The sequence below is a fragment of the Oenanthe melanoleuca genome, chromosome 1 (assembly GCF_029582105.1).
Source record: "Oenanthe melanoleuca isolate GR-GAL-2019-014 chromosome 1, OMel1.0, whole genome shotgun sequence".
In the NCBI taxonomy this organism is placed as follows: Eukaryota; Metazoa; Chordata; class Aves; order Passeriformes; family Muscicapidae; genus Oenanthe; species Oenanthe melanoleuca.
The window spans coordinates 74562969-74584974 of record NC_079333.1 but is presented as its reverse complement, the minus strand read 5'-3'; the positions used below and the strand labels follow the sequence as shown (position 1 = coordinate 74584974).

The 22006-nt window shown below is 37.1% G+C and overlaps 1 protein-coding gene across 1 annotated transcript in view; it reads left to right on the top strand.

The window, feature by feature from the left end:
- The window catches only part of NALCN (sodium leak channel, non-selective), a 222972-nt gene that overhangs the window by 181071 nt on the left and 19895 nt on the right, over positions 1–22006 (top strand). Inside the window, exons 20-31 of the mRNA XM_056500515.1 lie at positions 8012–8113; positions 8548–8617; positions 9819–9910; positions 10073–10195; positions 12623–12679; positions 13094–13214; positions 13316–13447; positions 15154–15321; positions 16459–16563; positions 17284–17390; positions 19260–19380; positions 19471–19569. Coding sequence (XP_056356490.1) covers positions 8012–8113; positions 8548–8617; positions 9819–9910; positions 10073–10195; positions 12623–12679; positions 13094–13214; positions 13316–13447; positions 15154–15321; positions 16459–16563; positions 17284–17390; positions 19260–19380; positions 19471–19569 — 1297 coding nt within the window. The remainder of the gene's footprint in view (positions 1–8011; positions 8114–8547; positions 8618–9818; positions 9911–10072; positions 10196–12622; positions 12680–13093; positions 13215–13315; positions 13448–15153; positions 15322–16458; positions 16564–17283; positions 17391–19259; positions 19381–19470; positions 19570–22006) is intronic.

Sequence of the window (22006 nt, the reverse complement as noted above, 5' to 3'; positions counted from 1 at the left end):
GAAAACTGTTGACAAAAAACCCCTCTACTTTTATGTATTCAAATATTCAAATTCTTTTTTAAAAAAGAACTCTGATATAATAGAAGCTCCATTCTTTCTTAGATAGGAGAAAAAAAAATTAAAATCTGGAAACTGGAGTTCAGAATTCTCCTATCAGCACAGAACTTTCAGCTTTTCAGGAGAAGTCTGAAATAATGGGAGGAGAATCCAAGCAAACCATTGTTTGGACTTCACTGAGTTCTCAGAGATACAAGGACAGAACCAGAAATCGGTCCTCCCAGTTTCAATCCTGCTGAATTTGACTTGGATCTTCAAATTATGGCTTCTGCCAAAGTCTTGTATGTAAAAGGATTTCTTATCAATCACCTGAATTCCTCTGAAATTTGTGAGGCAGAGGAATAAACTTGCAATTTACTAATATACTATTTTATTTTTAATTATCTATTTATTCTGTTAATTTAATCTACATTTACTGAGGTTTTCCATTAATTTCCTGGATCATCAACAATAAACTTTGAGGAACAGAGAGAAAAGGAGGGAACTTCTGTCAAATAAGAAAAACATGGATCACATGTCCTCTTATACTTTCTTGGGCTTCTTTTAAGTCATTTACAAAGTGTCTTACAAAGAGTCTTCTCTCTCCTGAGAAAAAGAACAAATTCTGCTTATTGTTCCTTGTTATTGACTCAAAATTGTTAAATGAGCTCTGATCTAATGACACTTGCAATGCATCTGCTCCAGCATAAGAAGATTGTGTTCATGGTGTATCTGTGGGCAAACTGATAGAGATTGCCTGTGGTGGGCTGACTGGTCCTGAGCACTGCCAGTGTTCCCATGTTAATGACAGTGACAGCTGTCCCCTGTTGAGGCAGGGGAATTTTACAAACAGGAAAAGAAGTGATAGGATTTACAGCTGAAACTTCAGATTCAGTTTAAGTGATAACATGGGAAAATTCAAACTCTGAACACATGAGAGATTCTAGTTCTTATTTTTACTTTAGTTGTAAATGCTGTAAACTTCATAAAATTAGGTGACTCTCAGCTATTCAGAGTATCTGATAAAAAAAGAAATGACATTTATGCCAAGAACAATAAGAGACAAGTCAGAATATCCCTTCTGAAGAGATTGCTTCTAGCATAATTTTAATTTTTGTCTACCTGAACTAAGAAACATTTTTTTAAAGCAATAACTCTGTATAGTAAAGCTGCCTGTGGGCAAATTCAACTTGATTAAATTGCTGTGCTGAAAGGGAATTTGAAGTCTATTCCAGCCTAAGTCCACCTCTGACCTTTCCCCCCTCCTACTTTTTAAACCTCGCTGAATTATTTTTTAATCAAATTGTGAATGGTACAATATAATCAACTGTATAGAAGGACCATGCATTACACATAGGTACCTGCATGTGTCTCTTGTGCATCCTTCTCTATCCAAACTTCATTTTTCCCTTTTATATGCTGAACTGCAGCTTGACATCTTCTTCCCCAAGATGAGGAAGAAGGACATTAATAGCTCTTGATCACCAAGAGAGATGGTTCATGCACTCAGTCCTAGGTGTCTCACCTGCTCATCTGCTGTTACATTATGCAGCAAAGCTGCTGTTTTGGGTGTCTTTGTTTACCTGCAGCTTTCTTGCTGCACCCCCAGGGAAGTGTCTAATTTCCGAGCATCCTTGTTTAGAAGCCAACCTTCACCTTGCCTCCTTGAGGCAATGTGCAATTGGGCATGGGAACCAAGTCAAGGATGTAGCAATGGGGAATGTATCCTACTGTCCTGGTACTTTGATCAGTGCTTTGCATCAGCATTGCCAGTGGCAGAGTACAAAGGCCTTAACTCTTCACATAAATCCATTCTGAGGTGGGGACTTCAACCTTGAAAAATGAAATAAAGTACAAGTGAGTTAAAGACATTTAGAACAACTTTTTCAAAATGAGATCTATTTTAATAGTACCTCTGAATTGCAAACAGCTCAATTCCTTTCTGAAAATTACAATGCATTTCCCTCAGCAGCAATAACCACTTCTAGCAATTTACTTTCTCCTGCATATCTTCAGTGCTTCACACTTTTTCTCTCACTCTGTGTTGCTGCAAGCTCTGCTTTTAGTCTTAAAAGGAAGTTTTGTGCCTGTGGTTCTTCTGACCCTCATTCCTAGCTTGGTCATTACCTGCAAATGGGGTCTAGTCCTTTATTAGTCCCACTGGCTTTTTGAAGTAGAGAGGGTAGAGCAGGTCCAGTCAAAATGTTGTGTATAAATCACTTCTCTCCAGTGCCGAGGATAAGCAGTAAACAGCACAGAATGGTGGGGAAAGTGAGCAAATTAAAAGTGATCTCACAAAGCTCAAAGTATAATCAAAATATCAATGGTGCAAAACCTGATTCTGGTGTGCATTAAACTGTGCTTCACAGAATCTGTGCTTTAGAGAATGGTTGAGATTGGAGGGGACCTCTGGAGGTCGTCTGGTCCAACCTTCCTGCTCAAGCAGGACCACCCAGAACAAGCTGCCCAGAACCACATCCAGACACATTTTGCATATCTCCAGGGAAGGAGAGTCTACAACAAAATATATATTGTGACAGTTTGGGAAACTTTTGTTTTTTTCAAATGGGCAGCTTTTTATTTGCTTTTCATTACGGCTATAGTCAAACCATAAACTGATGCTAGGGGTGTATTTCACTGTCCTAGATAAGATTTGTATGATGTGTTTCCTGGTCCTGAGGGAACAACATAACTCATGCTTAAGTGGAACACTCAGTTTCATGAGCAACTAACTGAATGAAGTGCACTTATCTTTTGTTTGAACCTGAGAATGCTGGGGGGGCGGGTGGGGGCAAAGAGAAAGAGGGGGAAAGAATTGCTTGAATTAAGTATCCTATTCTGGTTTGTTAATATGCTAGAAGATAATTCAGACTTTGTTCATACAAGTATTTCTGAAAAATACCATGATTTCTAGGAAGGCTATAAAGTTTATCTCTAAAGAAATAATCTCCCTGAAGACTAATACAGAGAATGAGCAAAGATCTTTTCCAACATAAATGATTCTATAATTCTGTGATCCTAGAAGATGTACTTTTGGTATCCTTTATTAGAAATTTCCCTTTGATAAATAACTGACTTGTATTTGTTGGTTCTGACTCACAACAAATTTCTTGGCATCTATTTTATTTTTTCTCTCTTAAGAGTATGATTTCTTTCTTCCTAATTTTGAGGGTTTGACCCCATGCATTTCACAGAACAAATGTTCAGGGTAAGTACTGTTGATGACTGTTGTCGTCCCGTGCAAAATCCAGACTTAGTCACCACCTTCCTAAATCGCTACAAGTGTACAACATCTGGATTTCATCTGCCTGATGCAAACATAAACAAAAAGAAATACTGGAATGCTCCTATCCATTGGAAAGAAGTTACTCTGTTTCATGGGGTCTGTGCCAAATGAACACCATGTAGTGGATCACTGCAAAGCACAGTTGTGAAGCAGAGTTCTTGGGCTGTGGAGTCTCCAACACTGGAGGTATGGAATTGATCCCATTTTGAGAGAGGTGGTAGACTGGATAGCCACTTGAGGTTTCTTCTCCTGCATTGCTTTTATTGATTCTTCTACATTCCAATAAAAATTGGTATCGTATAAACATCTATGAGAAGAGAAGCTAAAACAGCAAGGCAAGAATGATAATCACAATTAAAATTGCTAAAGGAAAGAAAGTCTTCTACCATAGCTCAACTGCCTGAGCAGTCACTAAAGAAAATAAGTGACTATGGTTTTTTGCTTTAGAAACATAAGTAAGGAAACAAGAAAGAACATGGAAGAAACCTGACTTATCCAAGTTGCATTAATAATCCATTATTAATGGATTAATTACTTAATTATCAATCAATCCATTTTATTTCACCAGACAGATTCAGATTTCTTTAAAAAGTAGTATATTTTCCCCACAAAGAACAGTAGTGTAGATGTGGTGAAAATGTGCATTGTGTTTGCTATTTTAAAAGTGCCTTACTAAATTAAATTTATAAATGAAAGAATGAATCACTACCACACCTGTCAGGTGGATTCCCCATGAATCTTAGGCTGTCACATTTAACCATATATTCCAAGTTATATGGAATTATAATGAGAGTATAGAAAGATTTAGTAAGGATAGAGAGTCCTAGAAAGTGAAAACAGTGCTGAATGATGCTGGTAACTGCACAGAAGTGCACCACACAACTGAGGCTTCAGTGTGAGCGTTTTTCAAGGAGAACAACAAAAGTACATAGTAATATATGCAGTTACTACAATTACAGCAGAAATACTCACTCATTAAAATACAGAAAAAAAACCCCAAAGCAATGTTATACTGGAATGCAAGATGGGTGAACACTTGTTGTGGAAAGGATGCCCGACTAGAAAATCCAAGCATGAGACACATGCTTACCCTCTGCAAGAGACCTCAGAATTTTCATGAAAGGTATAGTATTTTGAATTATTCATCAAAACCTTTAACATTTTACTTTTGGTCAAAGAATATTACTTGAACACTCTGTTCATTACTTATTTTTCAGGAGTTCCAAAGCATGAAATAGTTCAAAGGACTTCAAAAATGTGGCCCTCCTAATCGGTTGCAGGTAATGCAAACTAGGTGGTACAAACTACATGATATCCCAGTATTGTCTTGTTCTGTGTGATCTTCATCTGGCTTTCTGGTTACCTAAGAAATTGCATTTTCTCTTTCAGGATATTTTATTACATTTGCAGTTTTCAAGGCAAGTTTGCAGCTGATGAACTGTGTTCAGAATTCTGCAAGGTGAATAAAAAATCCAGAAGCTTGACATATTTCTTATCTCTTCTCCTTTGTTTCATACCTTCCTTATTCCTCCACAAATGAAAATAAACCTAATATTTCAGAAAGGAGGTATAGGAAGATGAAAAGGGCAATTTTAGCTAAAACGGGTAATTTTGCCTCTGTTGTATAAAGAAAGGTCAAAAGATTCTGACCAGCTACAGTTACATAAAATGTATGAAGGCGAGAAAAATGTTTTTTTAAAACTCCAATTTTCAAACCACATAGGACTGAATTTTTAACCCTGTGGGACGTTGATTGTGCCTGGTGTGGGATTCAACTCCAGGTAGCCAAGTCAGCCTATGAGCTAAGGGATGACCTCTACATCTAGTTGACAGAGGTCTAATCAATTAAGATAATGGAACCCAGTGAGGTCTTCAGCTGACTGTTTTGTCTTTGGATGCCCACTTTATGGTTACTTTAATACCTTCCAAACATCATTAATTGAATTAATTGACCAAACATTCAATGAAGTTGTTCACATATGGACATACAATAATGTGTGAGATGCCTGAGTATGTTTAAAACATCCTCTGGAAGATGGCAGGTAATTCTCCAATTTCTAGGGGTTTTGCACCCTCCTGGAGCAGCACCGAGAAGCAAAGCAAAATACTCCAAGACATGGCAGGTGGTGCTGGCCACCTCTGTACAGCCAGTTTAATTGGGTCCTTCATCTCCAGTGGCTATGAGCTGGCTAAAAGCCTGGACATGTGGCTCACAGGCAGACACTGAGAGGAAATATGTGTACGTGTCTACAATGAGAACACAAACCCTACTGCAGATTTTAAAATTGGCAACTCTGCAATTCTGAAAAATTAATGGCACCTCCCATCTTTTTCAAAAGTCCCCAAAGATCTGCAACTCTAGGTGTCTAAGCAGCTGAAAAATATCCAGATTCTGAGTCAAAAGGATAACTGAGTATGGCTCTTGCTAAGAGTTCATACACGGAAGATTAATTCCCAGGGCACTAATTCCTGTAAAGTGGAGAATGCCAGGAGAGAGTCTGTCAAAAGTAGACAAGGCCTTTTCAGCACATCTTTTTCTCTGGAAATACAAAAATGTTTCTTGATTACTTGATAAAAAATTCTGATCTCTGTGCTAAACAACTGGTATTATGTTATTTCTTGCTTAACTTCACAAGAGTTGCAGGGCTTCCAGAGATATTGAAAATGAGGCATTGGATGTAGATGCTGAATACAGTTTTAGAAATCTGACTTAGAGATCACAAACAATACTAAGTCTTTCTACAGGTGTTACTTTTTATGCATGTCCATTCTGCCATAGTATGCCCATGATATACGGCTATGTCTATTTCACAATATTATTAACAATCAAATATGCCCTCTTGTTCATTATTCAGGTAAAGAATGTATTGCTTGTGCATTTAAAGCTGTCTTTTATTATGAAGGCTAAGTGTTTATGTAACTTGGAATTCAAGTTGCTGTATACAAGAGCATGAAAAGTTTATGTAAAAGTTATGTTTTGATGTCAAGAAAACAATTTTTAGCTATTAGCAGCAGAGCATAATACTAATTTATGTCTACAGGGGAAAAAGGAGATAAGCTACCCTTTTTGTCACACTAAGAAGCCCCTATACAGAAGTCAGACTCCAGAACTTTTCATTGTCTCTGCTGGGAAAAACTAGATTGTCATTTTAATGGTGTGAAACAGGATCTATTTTTAGGAAATAATTCTTTTCTTTTTTTCCTTTTATTCAAACAAGAATTGCGAAGATATTCAAATATCTTGGTTATTTTCTGACAGTGTTGTGTGGTATCATCCTCCACAACATAATGCTTAAAATCCTTTGGTATTAAAATGTTAATTATTTGTCTGAGATGAGCTGTGTTTTATAAGACATGCTGTAATTTTCTTATACATCATGATGCTTTAGTTCAGTGTAGTGTAACCTAATGCTTTCTATAACAAGTGTAGCACAATGTATTTTTCTAGCATACTAATCTGATCGGCAATGATGGCACTAACAAGCATTCTAAGCTTTTCATTTTTGTTCCAGATATCACTTTGGATTCCTACTTGTATCATTTATATGTTGAAATCCAAAAGAAGGAGAAAAAGTGGAGAAGAGTGAAAAATAAAGCTGCAGTGGGGAAAGAATATGCCATGGACACCTTTTGCCATTAAGCATGATCATCCCATGCTGTCAAGGCCTTTATCTAATCCTTACAGACTGACAAATAGAGTGGTTACTCAAAGGATATATAATTTTTTTCAACTTTTCAGGAAAAAAAAAAAAAAAAAAAGCAGATTCTGTTCAATAAAAAGAATGTAATATTACCAGCTGGGTCTTGTGTTTCTGTAAATGGTCTCATAACACAAAATGAGCAATAAGAAGCGCACAATGTAAACTTTAAATTAAACCATTCTGGAAAGTTAAAATATGTTTCCAGTGCTGAAATTCTGTTTCTTAGCTATCAGAGGGATCTGTGTGAGCTCTTTTAGTGGAAATCTTTCTTAAGCAAATCAATTTCATCAAGCCATCAAGATAAAGGTACACATTCTCTGTTTGCCTGTGGCACACTTACTGGCCAACAAATACTCATTTCTGCTAAAATATGTAAAATCTGTTTGCCAAAATTAAACAAAAAACAAAATGAACCATGAGCAAACAAGTGAAAAAAACCCACACAACAAAATGCTGCAAGTTGACTGCATTTCCAGAGAGAAGACATTTCATATTACAGAATATCAGCAATGTGCAGCTTTTCATTTCATACTGAATTTGGTTCCAGTTACTTTGAACACTCCAAGTTATGTTCTAGGCCTAAAGTGTGCATATATAGCTCTGACAGGGACTGCTGTTTTACTTGTTCTATTCCCTTCTTTTTTGCTGAGAAACTGCTTTTACTGGTGGTTAGTGCATTGCTTGACCCCTATCCACTTAGTGAAGTCTTGAGGAACCAAAAATTCTTCAGCAAATTGAAAAAAAGTCACAGATGGTCCTTGCTAAGGCATGGAGGAGGTTCATTGGATGACCAGTTGTGTTGCAGAGTGGGGGTCCATCACTTTGGAAATATTTTCATGGCATGTCTATTGCTCTTGTATTGTTATTCTCTGTTTTTCTTGAAGTACTTGCTCCCCACAAAGCTGAGCTGATTTCTCTGAATGTGCTACCTCTGAAATTATCATTTATACTGAAAACTCTGTGTCATCATCTTTACATTTCTCCGTAGGGCCTGCACTAGACAACGCATGCTGAGCGGATCATTTGAGGGGCAGCCAGCCAAGGAAAGGTCAATCCTTAGTGTCCAGCATCACATACGACAAGAACGCAGGTAAAAATGGACAGAATGGTTTTAAAATAGTCTTAAAATAAAGGTGACAAAAGGAATTAAATTTGAGCAATCCCTATCATGTGAAAAGCCAAAACTACTTACTTGTACAAAGAACTGAATTCTACATTCTTCATTGTAGCCATAATGAAATTCATTGTACTGTATAAATGGAAAAAATGCCTTTTTATTTCAAATGTCATTTCCTTTGCCGACTACAAAGCTATCAATTTAAAGATCAGAAGGACAGAAATTGGCTTATGTTAGACCAGATTGAAAACAATTGAAAAGCATATAAGCTTCTGATGTTAGCAAGAGAAAAATGATAAGAATTTGAGATATGGGGTGGCCAGAGAGAAGTGCTTTATAATGGTCATCTTATAAAGGTCAAAATTTCATCTAGAGATGTATTGTTAAATTGATTATGATTGTTTCAGGTCACTGAGACATGGTTCGAACAGCCAGCGAATCAGCAGAGGAAAATCTCTTGAAACATTGACTCAAGATGTAAGTCCTCGTAGAAATGCTGGTTTCAGTTTGAGAGTATAAGAAATTATAATATATACTATCAAATAAATGCTTGTGTAAGACTAATTCTATTTATGAAGTTGCTTGCAATTTGTCTTTTGAAATCTTGAAAGGGAGTCATAAGACAAATGCTGTAACTGCATTTGAATTATCCTCAAAATAACTGGCATGGTTATTTCACTGATAGACTAACTGGTTTTGGAACACTTGCTGAGATACATTCACTGAATCTGTAGACACTGCATTAGGAACACAACAATTGCTACCCAGGACACCTTAAAAAGCATTACTCTGGAATTACACAAATCACTCAGGCTGGCCATCAGAACTTCAAAATTTCTGATGGAAGTTTAGCAATATTTTCCAAGCAGCAGAACTGTCAGAGAAAGAGACAAAGACTAAAAGGGAGACTAGTAATCACAGATTTCACTGTAATGTAATTTCATGCAGTTAAGTGCATTTTCATTTTGTCAAATTCATATGATATTTTGTGGATCTCTGTGGCAATGAAATTTCAAGATGCAATATTAATCACCGCAGTTCCAAACTATCCCAGCCCTTAAAGGCAGATGTGGCTTTGCTAGTATCTAACAGTAAGGATAACACCCAGCATTACCCCACCAGGAGTGCTTCAAAGACTCACATAACTCAGAATAGTAATGCTGATTGTTCCCTCCACTGCATGAGCTCAGACAGCATCCTGCCTCCCTCCTTCCCTCCCTCCCTTCTTCTCCCTCATCTCTGCGCTCAGCGGTCACTACCTGTATGATCTGCATACCTCACTGCTTGGCAGCCATCAGAAGGCTTGAGAAAGCTATAAGGGTGTCTAAAGCCTTTTCATTCCCAGTCTTTGCCCTTAGTAACTTTGATTGTATTCATTCCTGTTCAGAGAGGTTGGCTGGTCTTATAGGACCTCTGTTTCTAAAGTTAAAAGTTAGATTGGATGGAGCCTCAAGCATGAAATTAGAACTGAAATTAACCTTGATGAAAATAAGAAGCCTTATGCTGTAGATAGAAAATACTATGCAATATGCTTGACTGAGTTGATGTGCAATACATTTGGAAATAAAGATCTTTCATTTGAATATTTCTATGTAAAATACCGTATCTTGCTTTCATCTAAAACATTAAAAAATAGCAACCCTTAGACCTCAATTAAAAGGAATCATTTTGCTTCTAGCACTCCAACACAGTGAGATACAGAAATGCACAGAGAGAAGACAGTGAGATAAAGATGATCCAAGAAAAAAAGGAACAAGCTGAAATGAAAAGGTATTTAAAAATCAAAAGTCTGTGTGCACATTTTCTGTATTAACTATTCTCTGTATGAAGTTAAAAGTATTAAAAGTCAACATGAAAAAAAAGAACAAAGTATAAGGGATATTTTTGCCATGGATAATGTGCAATACTTAATAATTGACATTTTTTCAAAAGGAAAGTCCAGGAGGAGGAGCTGAGAGAGAATCACCCGTATTTCGATAAACCCCTTTTCATAGTTGGCCGCGAGCACAGATTCAGGAACTTCTGCCGAGTGGTGGTACGGGCTCGCTTCAATGCGTAAGTTTCTTTCACAACAACCTTGGTTCCAACGGGTGATTGCCTCCATGTCCTCAGAAACCAAGCTCTAACTTCCCTTTCACAAGGAAAACTGCCCTGTAGTGTGGTCACCACAAGCTGGCAGACAGTTGTCTGTGATGTAGTCTTGCTGCTGGAGTAAAGGAAGCAACAAAATGCTGTGTTAGGGCAGACGTGTTCAAGCAGTCTGTGATGCTGAGATGGACAAGACTGTGGGGAAGCTGCAGGTATGAGCTGAGAAGAAAGGCTAATGTTTCCCACTTGTAGATGCTTGGGAATCAGCTTGCTATTCCCCTCTTAGTTCTCATCATAAGGCAAGTTTTTATACACCAACAGTTACTCGTAGAACAGAAAAAGGTAAAGAGAAATGAATTGCACCTATGCTCACCCAAATACTCTGTAGCTCATAATAAGGGACCCAGAATGGGCTGGGGAGGTGTTCAGCTGTGGGAGATAAAAGGAGAAAAGATGAAACAGAATGAAAAAACAGGAAGACTCAGCAACTAAGCTGGAGGTATATGTGAGTGTGGCAGACAGAGATCCATGTACAAGCAGCTTTCTATAAAATCATCTCACAACTCTTCTTTTAATCTCTGTCTCTTGCTGGCACCCTGATTTTAAAGGGTTAATGCAGGTCAGCTTGCACAGAGCAGTGTCAGGCAGAAGGTAGCTCAAGACTGTGAGCTTGGCACTGAGAACGACTGGTTTCAGCAGCTGCTTTACCATTGATTTTCTCTGTGCCCTTCAACAAATTATTTCTAGTTAGCATGACAGGATGGTTAGAGACTCAGTTTTAACCATACCTATATTTAAGTTTCTGACACCTTTGTAGAGACGTGCTTGAGCTACGTCCCTACTTTTCTATGCAACTGCTAACTTGATTGTGGTGCACTGGTCCATGAAGCAGTTGCAAATTAAAGCAGAAAAACAAAACACACAAACAGTCAATCAAATCCACTTAGCAAGTATTTGTCCGTGCCTCTTAGCATTGTTGAGTGCCCGATGGTAACAGGATGTTTTTACTAAAACAGCTTGAATAAAATGTTTGCAATTACAATAAAAAACTGATTTTCCTAAACAGTCCTTTTTTTCTTTCATTTACTTAAATCCTCCCTGCTTTATTTTTTGTCCCATCTAGCTTACCAAGTAAGATATTATTGATATCTTTTTCAAACTGCTAGGATACATATTTTTTTCTAATTTAAAAAAAGGCTGAGGAATGCTGCTTTGTACAATGTAGGGAAAAGCATGAGTTTAAGAAGCAAAAGTCAGTGGATTCAGTGGGAAGGCACCTAATGTGCTATGTGCTTACTGGTGTAAGTGGATGAACCTGGCCTGTGGAAGATGTTTCTCGTTCTCCTTGTGTCTTGTGCATTCCTGTAATTCATAACCATGGAATCTCTCTGGTGGTAATTCCTCAAGTCTGTTCAGTCCATTTTTCACTTTAAGCTCAGCAAGGAAATAATGGCAATTTCACATCCCAATGGCTAGAGCCTTCCTATGAAATACAGGATATGTCAGTGCAGATCCTGTCTTGGCATGATTTCCTATGGGAGTTGGAAGATAAGTAGAAGTGCCTATAACCAGTGGGTCAGGGGAGGCTTCTTGGAAAGTATTCTTGTAGCTTCTTTCTCATCACTCATTCTGCTTTGGATGAAATTGATAAATAATTGCTGCAGCAGGAACTTAACTCATGTCACCTAGATATGTGCATATTATAGGGTGGTTCTCACTCTAACTGCCTAATGGGTGTTTGGATACGGCAGGTGGAGCACAGCAATTGCATGGGAGAATTCAGATACAAAAAATCTAAAAATATTAATCAGAAAAAGATTAAAGTACTAATAAAAGACATAGAGCTTGTGGAAGGATATGTGTGTGAGTATGTGTGTGTTTGTATGTTAACTGAGGATATCATATGATCATAGAATTATAGAGTAGTTTGAGTTGCAAAGGGCCTTAAGGATCATCTAGGTCCAACCTCTCTGCTTTAGACAGGGACATCTTTCACTAGGCCAGGTTGCTCAAAGCGTCATCCAGCCATGGTCCAAGAAGTTTTGAAGTAAAAGAGCATTTCAGTACCTAATAGTAGCAGGTTATCCCCCTTATTCCCAAGAAAACTACAAAATTAAGTTCTTGTTTACAAAATCAAGACCCAAAAACCTGTCAGTTCAAACAATCTTAGAGGAATTACAGGTATGCAGAGTTAAAGTGACCCTAGCTGTGTTGATAATATGACTGAAATTGCATAGAATTAAATGAAACTTATACAGACATTTAAAATAAAGATAGCATAAAATGGAGCCTTGATTTTGGACAGAAACTACTTTGAGTTGATGGATGCATGGTATAATTATAATACTGACTAAAATAAAATGTAAATTACTGTATCTTTTCTTCTTTTTATAGTTCTAAAACAGATCCTGTTACTGGAGCTGTGAAAAATACCAAATACCATCAGCTTTAGTAAGCACTGCAAAAGTAACTTTGCTTGGTCTCATAAGCCTGGAATATAAGTGTGTGTGCCCACACATGCATGGATGTGTGTAAATGTGCATGCACATGTGTATGTCTTCTTTCTTTTTTTTTTCTTTTTTTTTTCTTTTTTTTTTTTTTTTTTTCCCCTAAAAGGGTTTTTCTTACTCTGGAGTTATTTGGGAGAAGGAGGAACAGGAAGATAATTTTTTGATCAGACTTTTCTTCTTCACTTGCATGCACTTCTCTAGTTTTACTACACATTTCTGAAATACTGAAATCTTTGGCACTTCTCCGCTCAATTTATTTTTCATAGGAAAGCACTTAACTGTAGTGCAGGCACAAAGCAAGTACACAGAGCTAAGGACATTTCTGTAATGGCATTTCCTTATGTATTGTTCACAGTGACTTGCTGGGTTTGGTTACTTACCTGGACTGGGTCATGATCATTGTTACGATATGCTCCTGCATTTCCATGATGTTCGAATCCCCTTTCAGAAGAGTTATGCATGCTCCAACACTCCAGGTACTGCCACTGAATCATTTTACAATTATTGAACCACAGTCACCTTGCTTTTCCTTGCTGCCCATTCCTAAATTATGGTTGTACTCTGCTTTTGTTTTCAGATTGCTGAATATGTTTTTGTAATATTCATGAGCATTGAGCTTAATCTGAAGATTATGGCAGATGGCTTGTTCTTTACACCAACAGCTGTCATTAGGGACTTTGGAGGAGTTATGGACATATTTATATATCTTGTAAGTTTTTATATTTATGGAAGGTTTTTGTGGCATTCTTAATTCTGATCTATTTGGTTGTATGAATGTTTAGTAGTGTGAAAAAGTTTGGCCCTGTACCCTGGTGCAAATGCAGTAGTGATACACAGATGTGATGAACACCTGGCAATTTACTGTGGGGTCATTGTATGGCCTCTTTCAATTCTTTATTTGTTGTTATGTTTTAAGTATCAGATCTGATTTTCCTTCAGAGTAAACTCAAGAACTCTAACCTTGTTTCAGCATTTTTATGTAGGAGAATCTTAATTTTACCTGTTTCATAGATATGAATTACTTCTTCTCCTCTCAACAGTATTCCTGCTTTATTGAAGGAGTTTCAAAAGCCTTTACCATTAGACAGAAGGCACGTCTTTGTTGCTGGTGCTGCTATAAAAGAAAGCAAAGAAACATATATCCCATATCTATCAGTAGTGGTTCTCAAGAAAAAATGTTTCTTAACAGTTCTCATACAGTTTCTGGCAAATCCCTTGCATTCCATTAAAATACAAGAGGAGAGTGTCCATTTCCTCTACACATATAACAACATAGTAAACACCACAGAATGTGTCAAAACCAGTGCTCAGTATAATAGAGTATGAAATATTTTCTAACTGAAGAAATTAGTGAGAAAAATGGCTTTGATGGATTTAGATTAAATCTTTCAGGGATTAATCCACCAGGCAGATGTGCTGCATAAAATTTGTCACGATCAATTTGTATCAAAGATTTTACTGTTAGCATAAATTAAAATATGCATACTTGTACAAAACTCCTACTTTAGTATGCATAATTCCTATGTGCTTTAGTTTCTTGAAATCTCTCTGAATCCCTCTCCTTTGAAGGAAAAATTTTGGTGCTGTAGTTTGTATATTCCAAATGTGACAGTGATCTTAAAAGACTGTGGTAGAAAGTCAGAAGGACTGTCAAATCTGTTTGTTTTGGTGGGTGGCTGCCTTTTGTGGCTGTTTTTTTTTTATTTTTGTTTTTTTTAATTATATCTAGTTTTAAATAATTTGTTGATATCATCTTGATCCTCCATTTTTTGTGCACTTGCTTCTTTGTAATGCTCTCATGTCTGTCACCTCTATGATAACACTGGCTTTTAAAAAATAAGAAGCACTTAAGAGACATTAAATCAATAATCATTTTTCAGAGATTGTTCAGGCTACACGGCACAACTATGCTGTTTGAAAACAGTTCCAAAAACATAACATTCATGTAATGAAACCACATGGTGACAAAATCACTTATGCCTGTAACAAACTGGTAGGAAAAAGTGTCAGGACAACTGTTAAAATACTTTCCAGGTGAAGAGTTCTCGATTTCAGAGTAGAAATGAGAAGGAGGGGGAGAAATAATGCTGCCTACTCCAAGAATATAGTTTGTGTCCCAGTTTTGAATAAGCCAAATTGATTTCTCCTTTTGGAACTATTCCATCTAATTAAGCATAGAAGGTAGATTTTGAGTCAAAGGGGGAGACAAAGACAAGCTGATGCCCATTAGTTAGGACAATAAGCCAGGACATAAGAGATCTAAGACCTTTTTCTAAATTAGTTGCTCTTTTGCCTTATTCTTTCTTTTAATTCTAAGGTAGAGAAGTGTTCATTGGCCTTCTGTGCTGTGTCTATGGCAATTAAGACATTGTAAGCCTGACCCTTCTTTGCCTCTTCCTGTCCTGTGACCTCCAGGTGAGTTTGATATTCCTGTGCTGGATGCCTCAGAACGTCCCTGCCAAATCTGGAGCTCAGCTCTTGATGGTGCTGCGCTGCCTCCGACCTCTTCGCATTTTCAAACTGGTGCCTCAGATGAGGAAAGTGGTGCGAGAGCTCTTTAGTGGCTTTAAGGAAATTTTTTTGGTATGTGCCAATTATTATATGTGAAAATAAAGGAGTTATAAGATAACATTTTGATATATAATTCATGTTTTCTATTCTTTTCACCATCACCATCTGTTTACTTTTCATTGTGGTATCACTGCAGATGACCTCACAACAGGCTAAAAATTAGAAAACAACTACCTTATACTGAGTAAAGCTGTTGCAATAATTCTTTTAGAATTATATTACTTGTTTAGCATGTTTCTTATCATAATTCCATAGGAGGACTACTGAAAAAAGATTTACCCATTTTTCACAGTTCTGGTTGATCAAGGAAGATGAGAAGTAGTGTATGGCAGCTCTGCAAAAACAAAAGTAAACCTGGTTTCTGAGTTGCAGTTCTCTACCTTCAAGCTTTTTGAAAGGCAGCCAAAAACAATACAGCTGTTCATCACAGATGAATGACATTCTTATGTCATTGTTGTTATTATTATGATCATGGCCATGCTTATAGTAATATGGACAACAATGGAGTCTGTGATTGCTTGATCAGACATAATCTGTCATTTTGGGACCTTATGTGATATTGGTTGACTTAAGCAACAGCCATCTTATTCCCTAACAGAAGGCTTTATTAGGTCAGGTTGTTATAAAACACTAAGCTACAAAATATTTGCAGACAGTAATAGAGCAAGGACAAAAAGTAAAAGCTTGTTGGCATTTCATAAATACTGTATTCTATTAAAGATATTTGCATCTTAATTTGTTCATGCTTATCTTTATTTGATCTATCCTGGAATTAAATATCTAACAATGGCTTAATCAGGTTAATTAGCCTGAATCAGCAAAACAGAAGCAGCACATAAGCAAGTACTCAAACAGTTTCTTTACAGTGAGTGGCAATTCCTGTGTGTGCAGTATTTAGCAAGGTGGTACACTGAGTGCAAGGAAGCTTTTATCCTTATCTGCAGTTCTTACATCCTATGTTAAAAATAAGACTGATGTAACACAGCCCCTGGTTACTGGACCAGAACCTAAAGAAACATGTCTCTCACAAAAACCATATCTCCAGGTTTATACCACAAAACGATCCTCCCTGCAGTTCACCAAGGGAGATGACCCCCTTTTTCAAGGCTGCAGAAGAAGAGTTTGACAAGTCCACCTTCATCTTTACAGGTTTCTATTCTTTTGCTGACATTAATGCTTGTTTTCGCAAGCTTTGGAGTGCAGCTGTTTGCTGGAAAACTGGCTAAATGCAATGACCCTCACATCATTTCTAGGGTAAGAACTGCTTTTCTGCTTCAAAATAATGGTATGTTGTGCCATTTTTGCCTGCTGGGGAAAGCAGGAGGGGCAATCAGAGCTATTGTAAGAGAAACAGAGATCTTGGGCACTTTCTTGTTCAGAAGTAGGATGATGGAGGGAAAGGTGATTAAGGGGTCAGCAAACAAGGGTAAGGATGGGTTTCCATATAAAAAGTAAGGCTGGTCCAAATATTAGGGACTTGCTTATAAAAGTGGTCAAATGAAAGCCATATTATCTGCAAAGGACTGGATGGCACATGGAATTAATCATGGAAAATAACACCTTTGCATTCATACGTCCACAACTGAAAAACAGGTTAGACTACTGGAGGTCCAAATCACTGAGGATACCATGTGGGTTACATGAAGAATGTTATCTGTGTTTCTTTCTCCATTTGGAGAAATATTATCATGACCTAAAGGGAGCAGTGATTTTTAAGAAAGAGGTGAAAGGTTACATAGTCTTGCAAATTGAAAAGCACTGTCACTCCTGAAGGAAAAGGATATGTGGAATACTTATTATGATGCAGTTTTCATTTGGGTAAAGGTCCATGACTATTAATCACAGACTTATAAATGACCCTTCATTTCTGTGTATATTGCTTTCCCATCATGACATATGTGCTGTTTATGATAGCATGTTGGCATCTCTCACAGGCTTCTGTTTAATCTCAGGCTGTGGTTTATTTCACTATAGGAAGATTGTCATGGCATCTTCAGAATAAATGTAAGTGTTTCCAAAAATCTCAATTTAAAGTTAAGACCTGGAGAGAAAAAGCCTGGATTTTGGGTGCCACGAGTCTGGTGAGTTGCTACACTTTGGCCCATGTTTATTCAAAAATGCAACTTTTGTGTAGAAAAAACTGGCTCAAATGAGATGACATTAAATTACTGATGGAGGGGTTTTATTGTAATTCAAATGATGCTAAGAGTAAAAAATCTGGCATATTCAGTATAAAGCCAGGTAGATGAAATTTTCCAGACTTATTTGATTTGGTTATTATTACAGTGGGAGTTATTTTCTGGAAAAGTACCATCACTTAGTTATTCTTTAGTACTATTATAAAGGCAACCTGAGAGCCATAAAGCAACAATAGAACCTAAGAATAAATAGGAAAAGATGGGAAGGAAAAGAAATGGAAATCAACCTGCCTACAGCTACCAAATTATTATATCATGTCAAAAAACATCCTTTCTCTTCGATGGCCATCAACCATGCCAGATAGAGGTTTCTTTTCACAGGGAATCCTTGTGGTCTCTCTTGTGCAGAAGTGCAGTAAAACTTATTTAAAAGCTAATATATGTTTTTTATTAGTATTCTAATAAAGTCAATTTAATATTTCCCAACACCTGAACAGGCAAAACTCACTCTTTTTAATTGTTTCTATTTTTTGCTTGGTTAGCATTTTGCAAAATCAGCTTAACAGCCACAATTATTTTAATTGGCCATGTGTGTGGATAAAGAATGTACCAGCAGTGGTAGATTCAGAGCCACCCTACACTAATGAAATAGTATGCTGTGATTTGAATAGTCAGTGAAACTCTGACATCTGCAGAGCTCTTTGTTTCTGTACACTTCAGAGAAATTCTTCCTCAAGTAAGCAAATTCAATCCTGTTCAGCTTGATCCAGAAATAAGCAAAAACTGTCTTATTCAGCATAACTGTAAACTTTGGGGAATGTTTTGTTATTGCAGAAAAATGTTTTACCTCAAAAACATTTATACCACCTGTTGGCTGTCAGGCCAGATTTTCAAGAGCCAGATGTCAGTATAAGGACTGCATTAAAAAGAAGTATCTACATCTGAAAGCTCTCTTTTCACTGAATGGTTGGATTCAAGAAGCACCAAACACTTGATAACTCTTCTGGAATACAACTATTTACCTTATAAACTGTTTAAAAGTCATTGGGCTCTTTGGATTATCTGGCTTGGATTGTAGAGATGGAGCAAGGTGCTAACCTAGCCTAAAGGGAGTACTTCTAATGTTCAGCTGCAAGCATTCTCTTGAATCTCAGCTGATAAAAAAAGTCAGAGCACATGGTATAGGAAAGTCAAGAAGATGTGATGTCCTCTTAGTAAGTTTTGCTTTATGCTATCAGTTCCTCATGATAATGAAATAGGAAACATCATTTTCTAAACAATCTCACTGACCATGGAGTCTGAATCTTAATGTGGGTTAGAGAATTATTTCCTGCAGGTAAATTTATTTTAGAATCTGGCCAAGGCCATCAGATCAATTTTTTCTATGAATTATGTATTTTTCTTATTCAATTGTCAAAAACTTTAAAATGCAGCAACATAGTCATAGAATGATTTGTGTTGGAAGGAGTCTTAAAGATTCTCTGGTTTCAACCCTCCCTGCCATGAGCAGGGACACCTTGCACTATACTAGGTTTCTCAAAGCCCCATCCAGCCTGGTCTTGAACATGTTACAAGCTTTATTGCTGTGAGTCAGAATCTGAGTTAGAAAATAAAATATACATGGGGATCTAAATAATTCTGTTTACATATTTATTGCTCTTGCTATTGTTTTCTTATTCCTGATGTGGAACTTTTGTTTCATATGCTTTCACCCCAACTTTGCAAAGTATTTAAAAGTTAGACTATGAAGAATCGAGGTAACAAATAGAACAATTTTACTGCTGGTTACACCTAATGTGAACTGCATTTCAGGGCAAATCCTCGGAATTTTAATTTTGACAATGTGGGCAATGCAATGCTGGCACTATTTGAAGTTCTGTCATTAAAAGGCTGGGTGGAAGTCAGAGATGTTATCATCCATCGTGTTGGGCCGGTAAGGAAAGTCATCAGATTCTTTGAATTCTACAACAAAAATATTTTAAAAAATATTTTAAAAATATTAATCTTATTTTTGTCTATTCAGATCCATGGAATCTACATCCATGTTTTTGTATTCCTTGGCTGCATGATTGGACTGACCCTTTTTGTTGGAGTTGTCATCGCTAATTTTAATGAAAACAAGGTACTAAGTGAGGTGGTTTATTCTGAGTGAGAGGGTTTATTGAGTGTAGAACTGGCTCTGTGAGAAACCTGAAACTGGTATTACACTGTCTCTGTTACCTGGTAAGGTTGCCTTTTGTAATGGCTTACTAATCTTACATTTTGCAAGACTGCAAATACGGCTTCAGATACACTTGATCCATACTTGCTAGAAAGTGAAGCCTGCGATGGCAGCAATCCATCACACACTCTATCAAAGCTGTTAGAGTTTATTTCTAGTGCAGGTGTGCTGCTAGATGCAGATTGAACATAAAGCACTATGCATTTACAGATGCTGCTTAGTTTGATGTAGGTGTACGTGTGGTGGCAGATAAAAAGATGTGTTATGCTTGCGTGTGTTGCAACTAAGGGGTCTTTTTAGAACCTGCTATTGCAGTATTTCATATCCAAAATAAAGCTGTGTGCCTTTTCCTTTACAAACCACAGTACATTGTAAAAATAAGTCCATCACTCAAATAAAAAGGGAGCTAGTTTTCTAGGCAAGTTCACATGGGCTTTTTGGATTACCCTGAAAAGTAGAAAAACCTGTGCTCAGGGGAATTGTTTCAGAGCAGCTCGTGTCTACACTTGTTAAAAGGTAGAATCCTCTGGATGGGACTGCTGCATACACACTGCAAAACCTTTAATCTGAGTGTTTTTTCTGAGCCTCTTGTGGTGCCTCTGAAACATCGAGACAATTTTTTTTTTTTTTTTTTTTTTTTTATCTTTCAGTTCAAAGTTACAAGAATAATGAGATATGACATTTTAACCTCTGGTGACTCTGAAGGGAAAGGATGATTACAGGCTATGGGGCATGGAGATGTGTGACAGCTCAGTGTGCTTGTGCTGGAGCTGGGTGCTGGCCATGGCCCTGACCCAAGCCCAGTAGCAAACACAACCATTGGGTTTGTCCATCAGGGAAACCACTTGACTCCTTCCACAAGGGAACTGAGAAGCACATTACTGTGCATTAATGTGGGCAAGCAAGGCATCTTGAAGTGGGGTCAAGCAGATTGTGAGCCAAATAAATAGCCTAAAACCTCTGCTTTTCTGAAGGTATTTTTATATTTGCATAACATCAGTTTAATTTTGGTAAGATGAAGTGCAGTCATTCCTTTTGAACTATATATGTTCTAGAGAACAAGGAGCAATGTACTAATAATTTCTTTTCTTATTCACTAAATTTTGACTTAACAAATTTTGAATTAACAAAGCTAAAATTTCTACAGTATGAGAACTCCACTGTATTTTTATAGATGCTTTTGTCACTTTTTCTTCTGCTATGCAATATTACTTTTCCTTCAAGTTTTTCAATACATAGATGAATACAGAAAGCTTTATGCTTTTTGTTATTGGTTGTTAGTAACAATTCCCTGCAAATTACACTGAACAGGCACATCAGGTAATATTTCTATAGAATTCACATGATATTTAAAGTATAAATCTTTTATATCTTCTGGTTCAGCTTCTTCAGTTGTTTCTTAGTAACCAGCAGTGCCATGTAATGTTTGTTTTTCTTTCTTTTCTCTTGACTACTTGTTACTTTTTTATGTATTTACTATAGAGAAAAGAAAATGTTTTCAGATTTGAGTTGAAAAAATTAATGTTAATTAAGTGGACAAGAGTTTCAGCCCAATTAATATTCAAGTAGAGTGAAGAAATGTCCAGAAACTAAAAAAAAAAAAAAAAGTAGGTAGAGAGATGGCTGGCAACTAACCTAGAAAGTAGAGAGAAAAACAATGCACAGTGTAAGGTTCGGTACATTTTCTTAAAACTAGTTACTTGACCAATGTATTTGTGTTTAAAGTAGATATTTTCTTTAGAAAATTCATGGCTGATATATGATTATAACAATTACAGGAGTTGCTGATGAGGATCAGAATTGAACAATTACTGAACAAACTATTTTACAGGAGAACAAACAATTTTCTAAAAAGAAAAGAAATTATGACCATTTCAGATACGCTCTAGTTTTTCATTCGAGTTGCTGGAACTGCAAGTGTGGAAACGTTGGACTGGGAAGTACCACAGCAAGTTCTGGGCTCTGTCCTTGGTTGTTCCAGTGACAAGGCAATAGCCCAAGTTAGTCCACCCCCAACCCCATTTCAATCCCCAGCTATCACTGGTGACAGCTCCCAAGTGCCAGGAGTTCAGTCAGCAGTGAAGATGTGAATGACTGAGATATTAGCTGGCACTTTGAGCTGAAGTCCAAATACAAGCACCACTCCTCCAGCCCTAGACCTGCTTGCAGTGCTCTGCTCTGTGGCTCCCTTGTGATGATTCTGCTTGTGCAGCTGGCAGTTTCTGAGGAACAAAGCAATTTAGCACCACTGGACTTTACAAAAGTGCACTTTTTTTGCCACCTTTTGTCTTGTTTGCAGTGAAGGCTCTCCAAGAATATAAAACAGACACACTCTTTT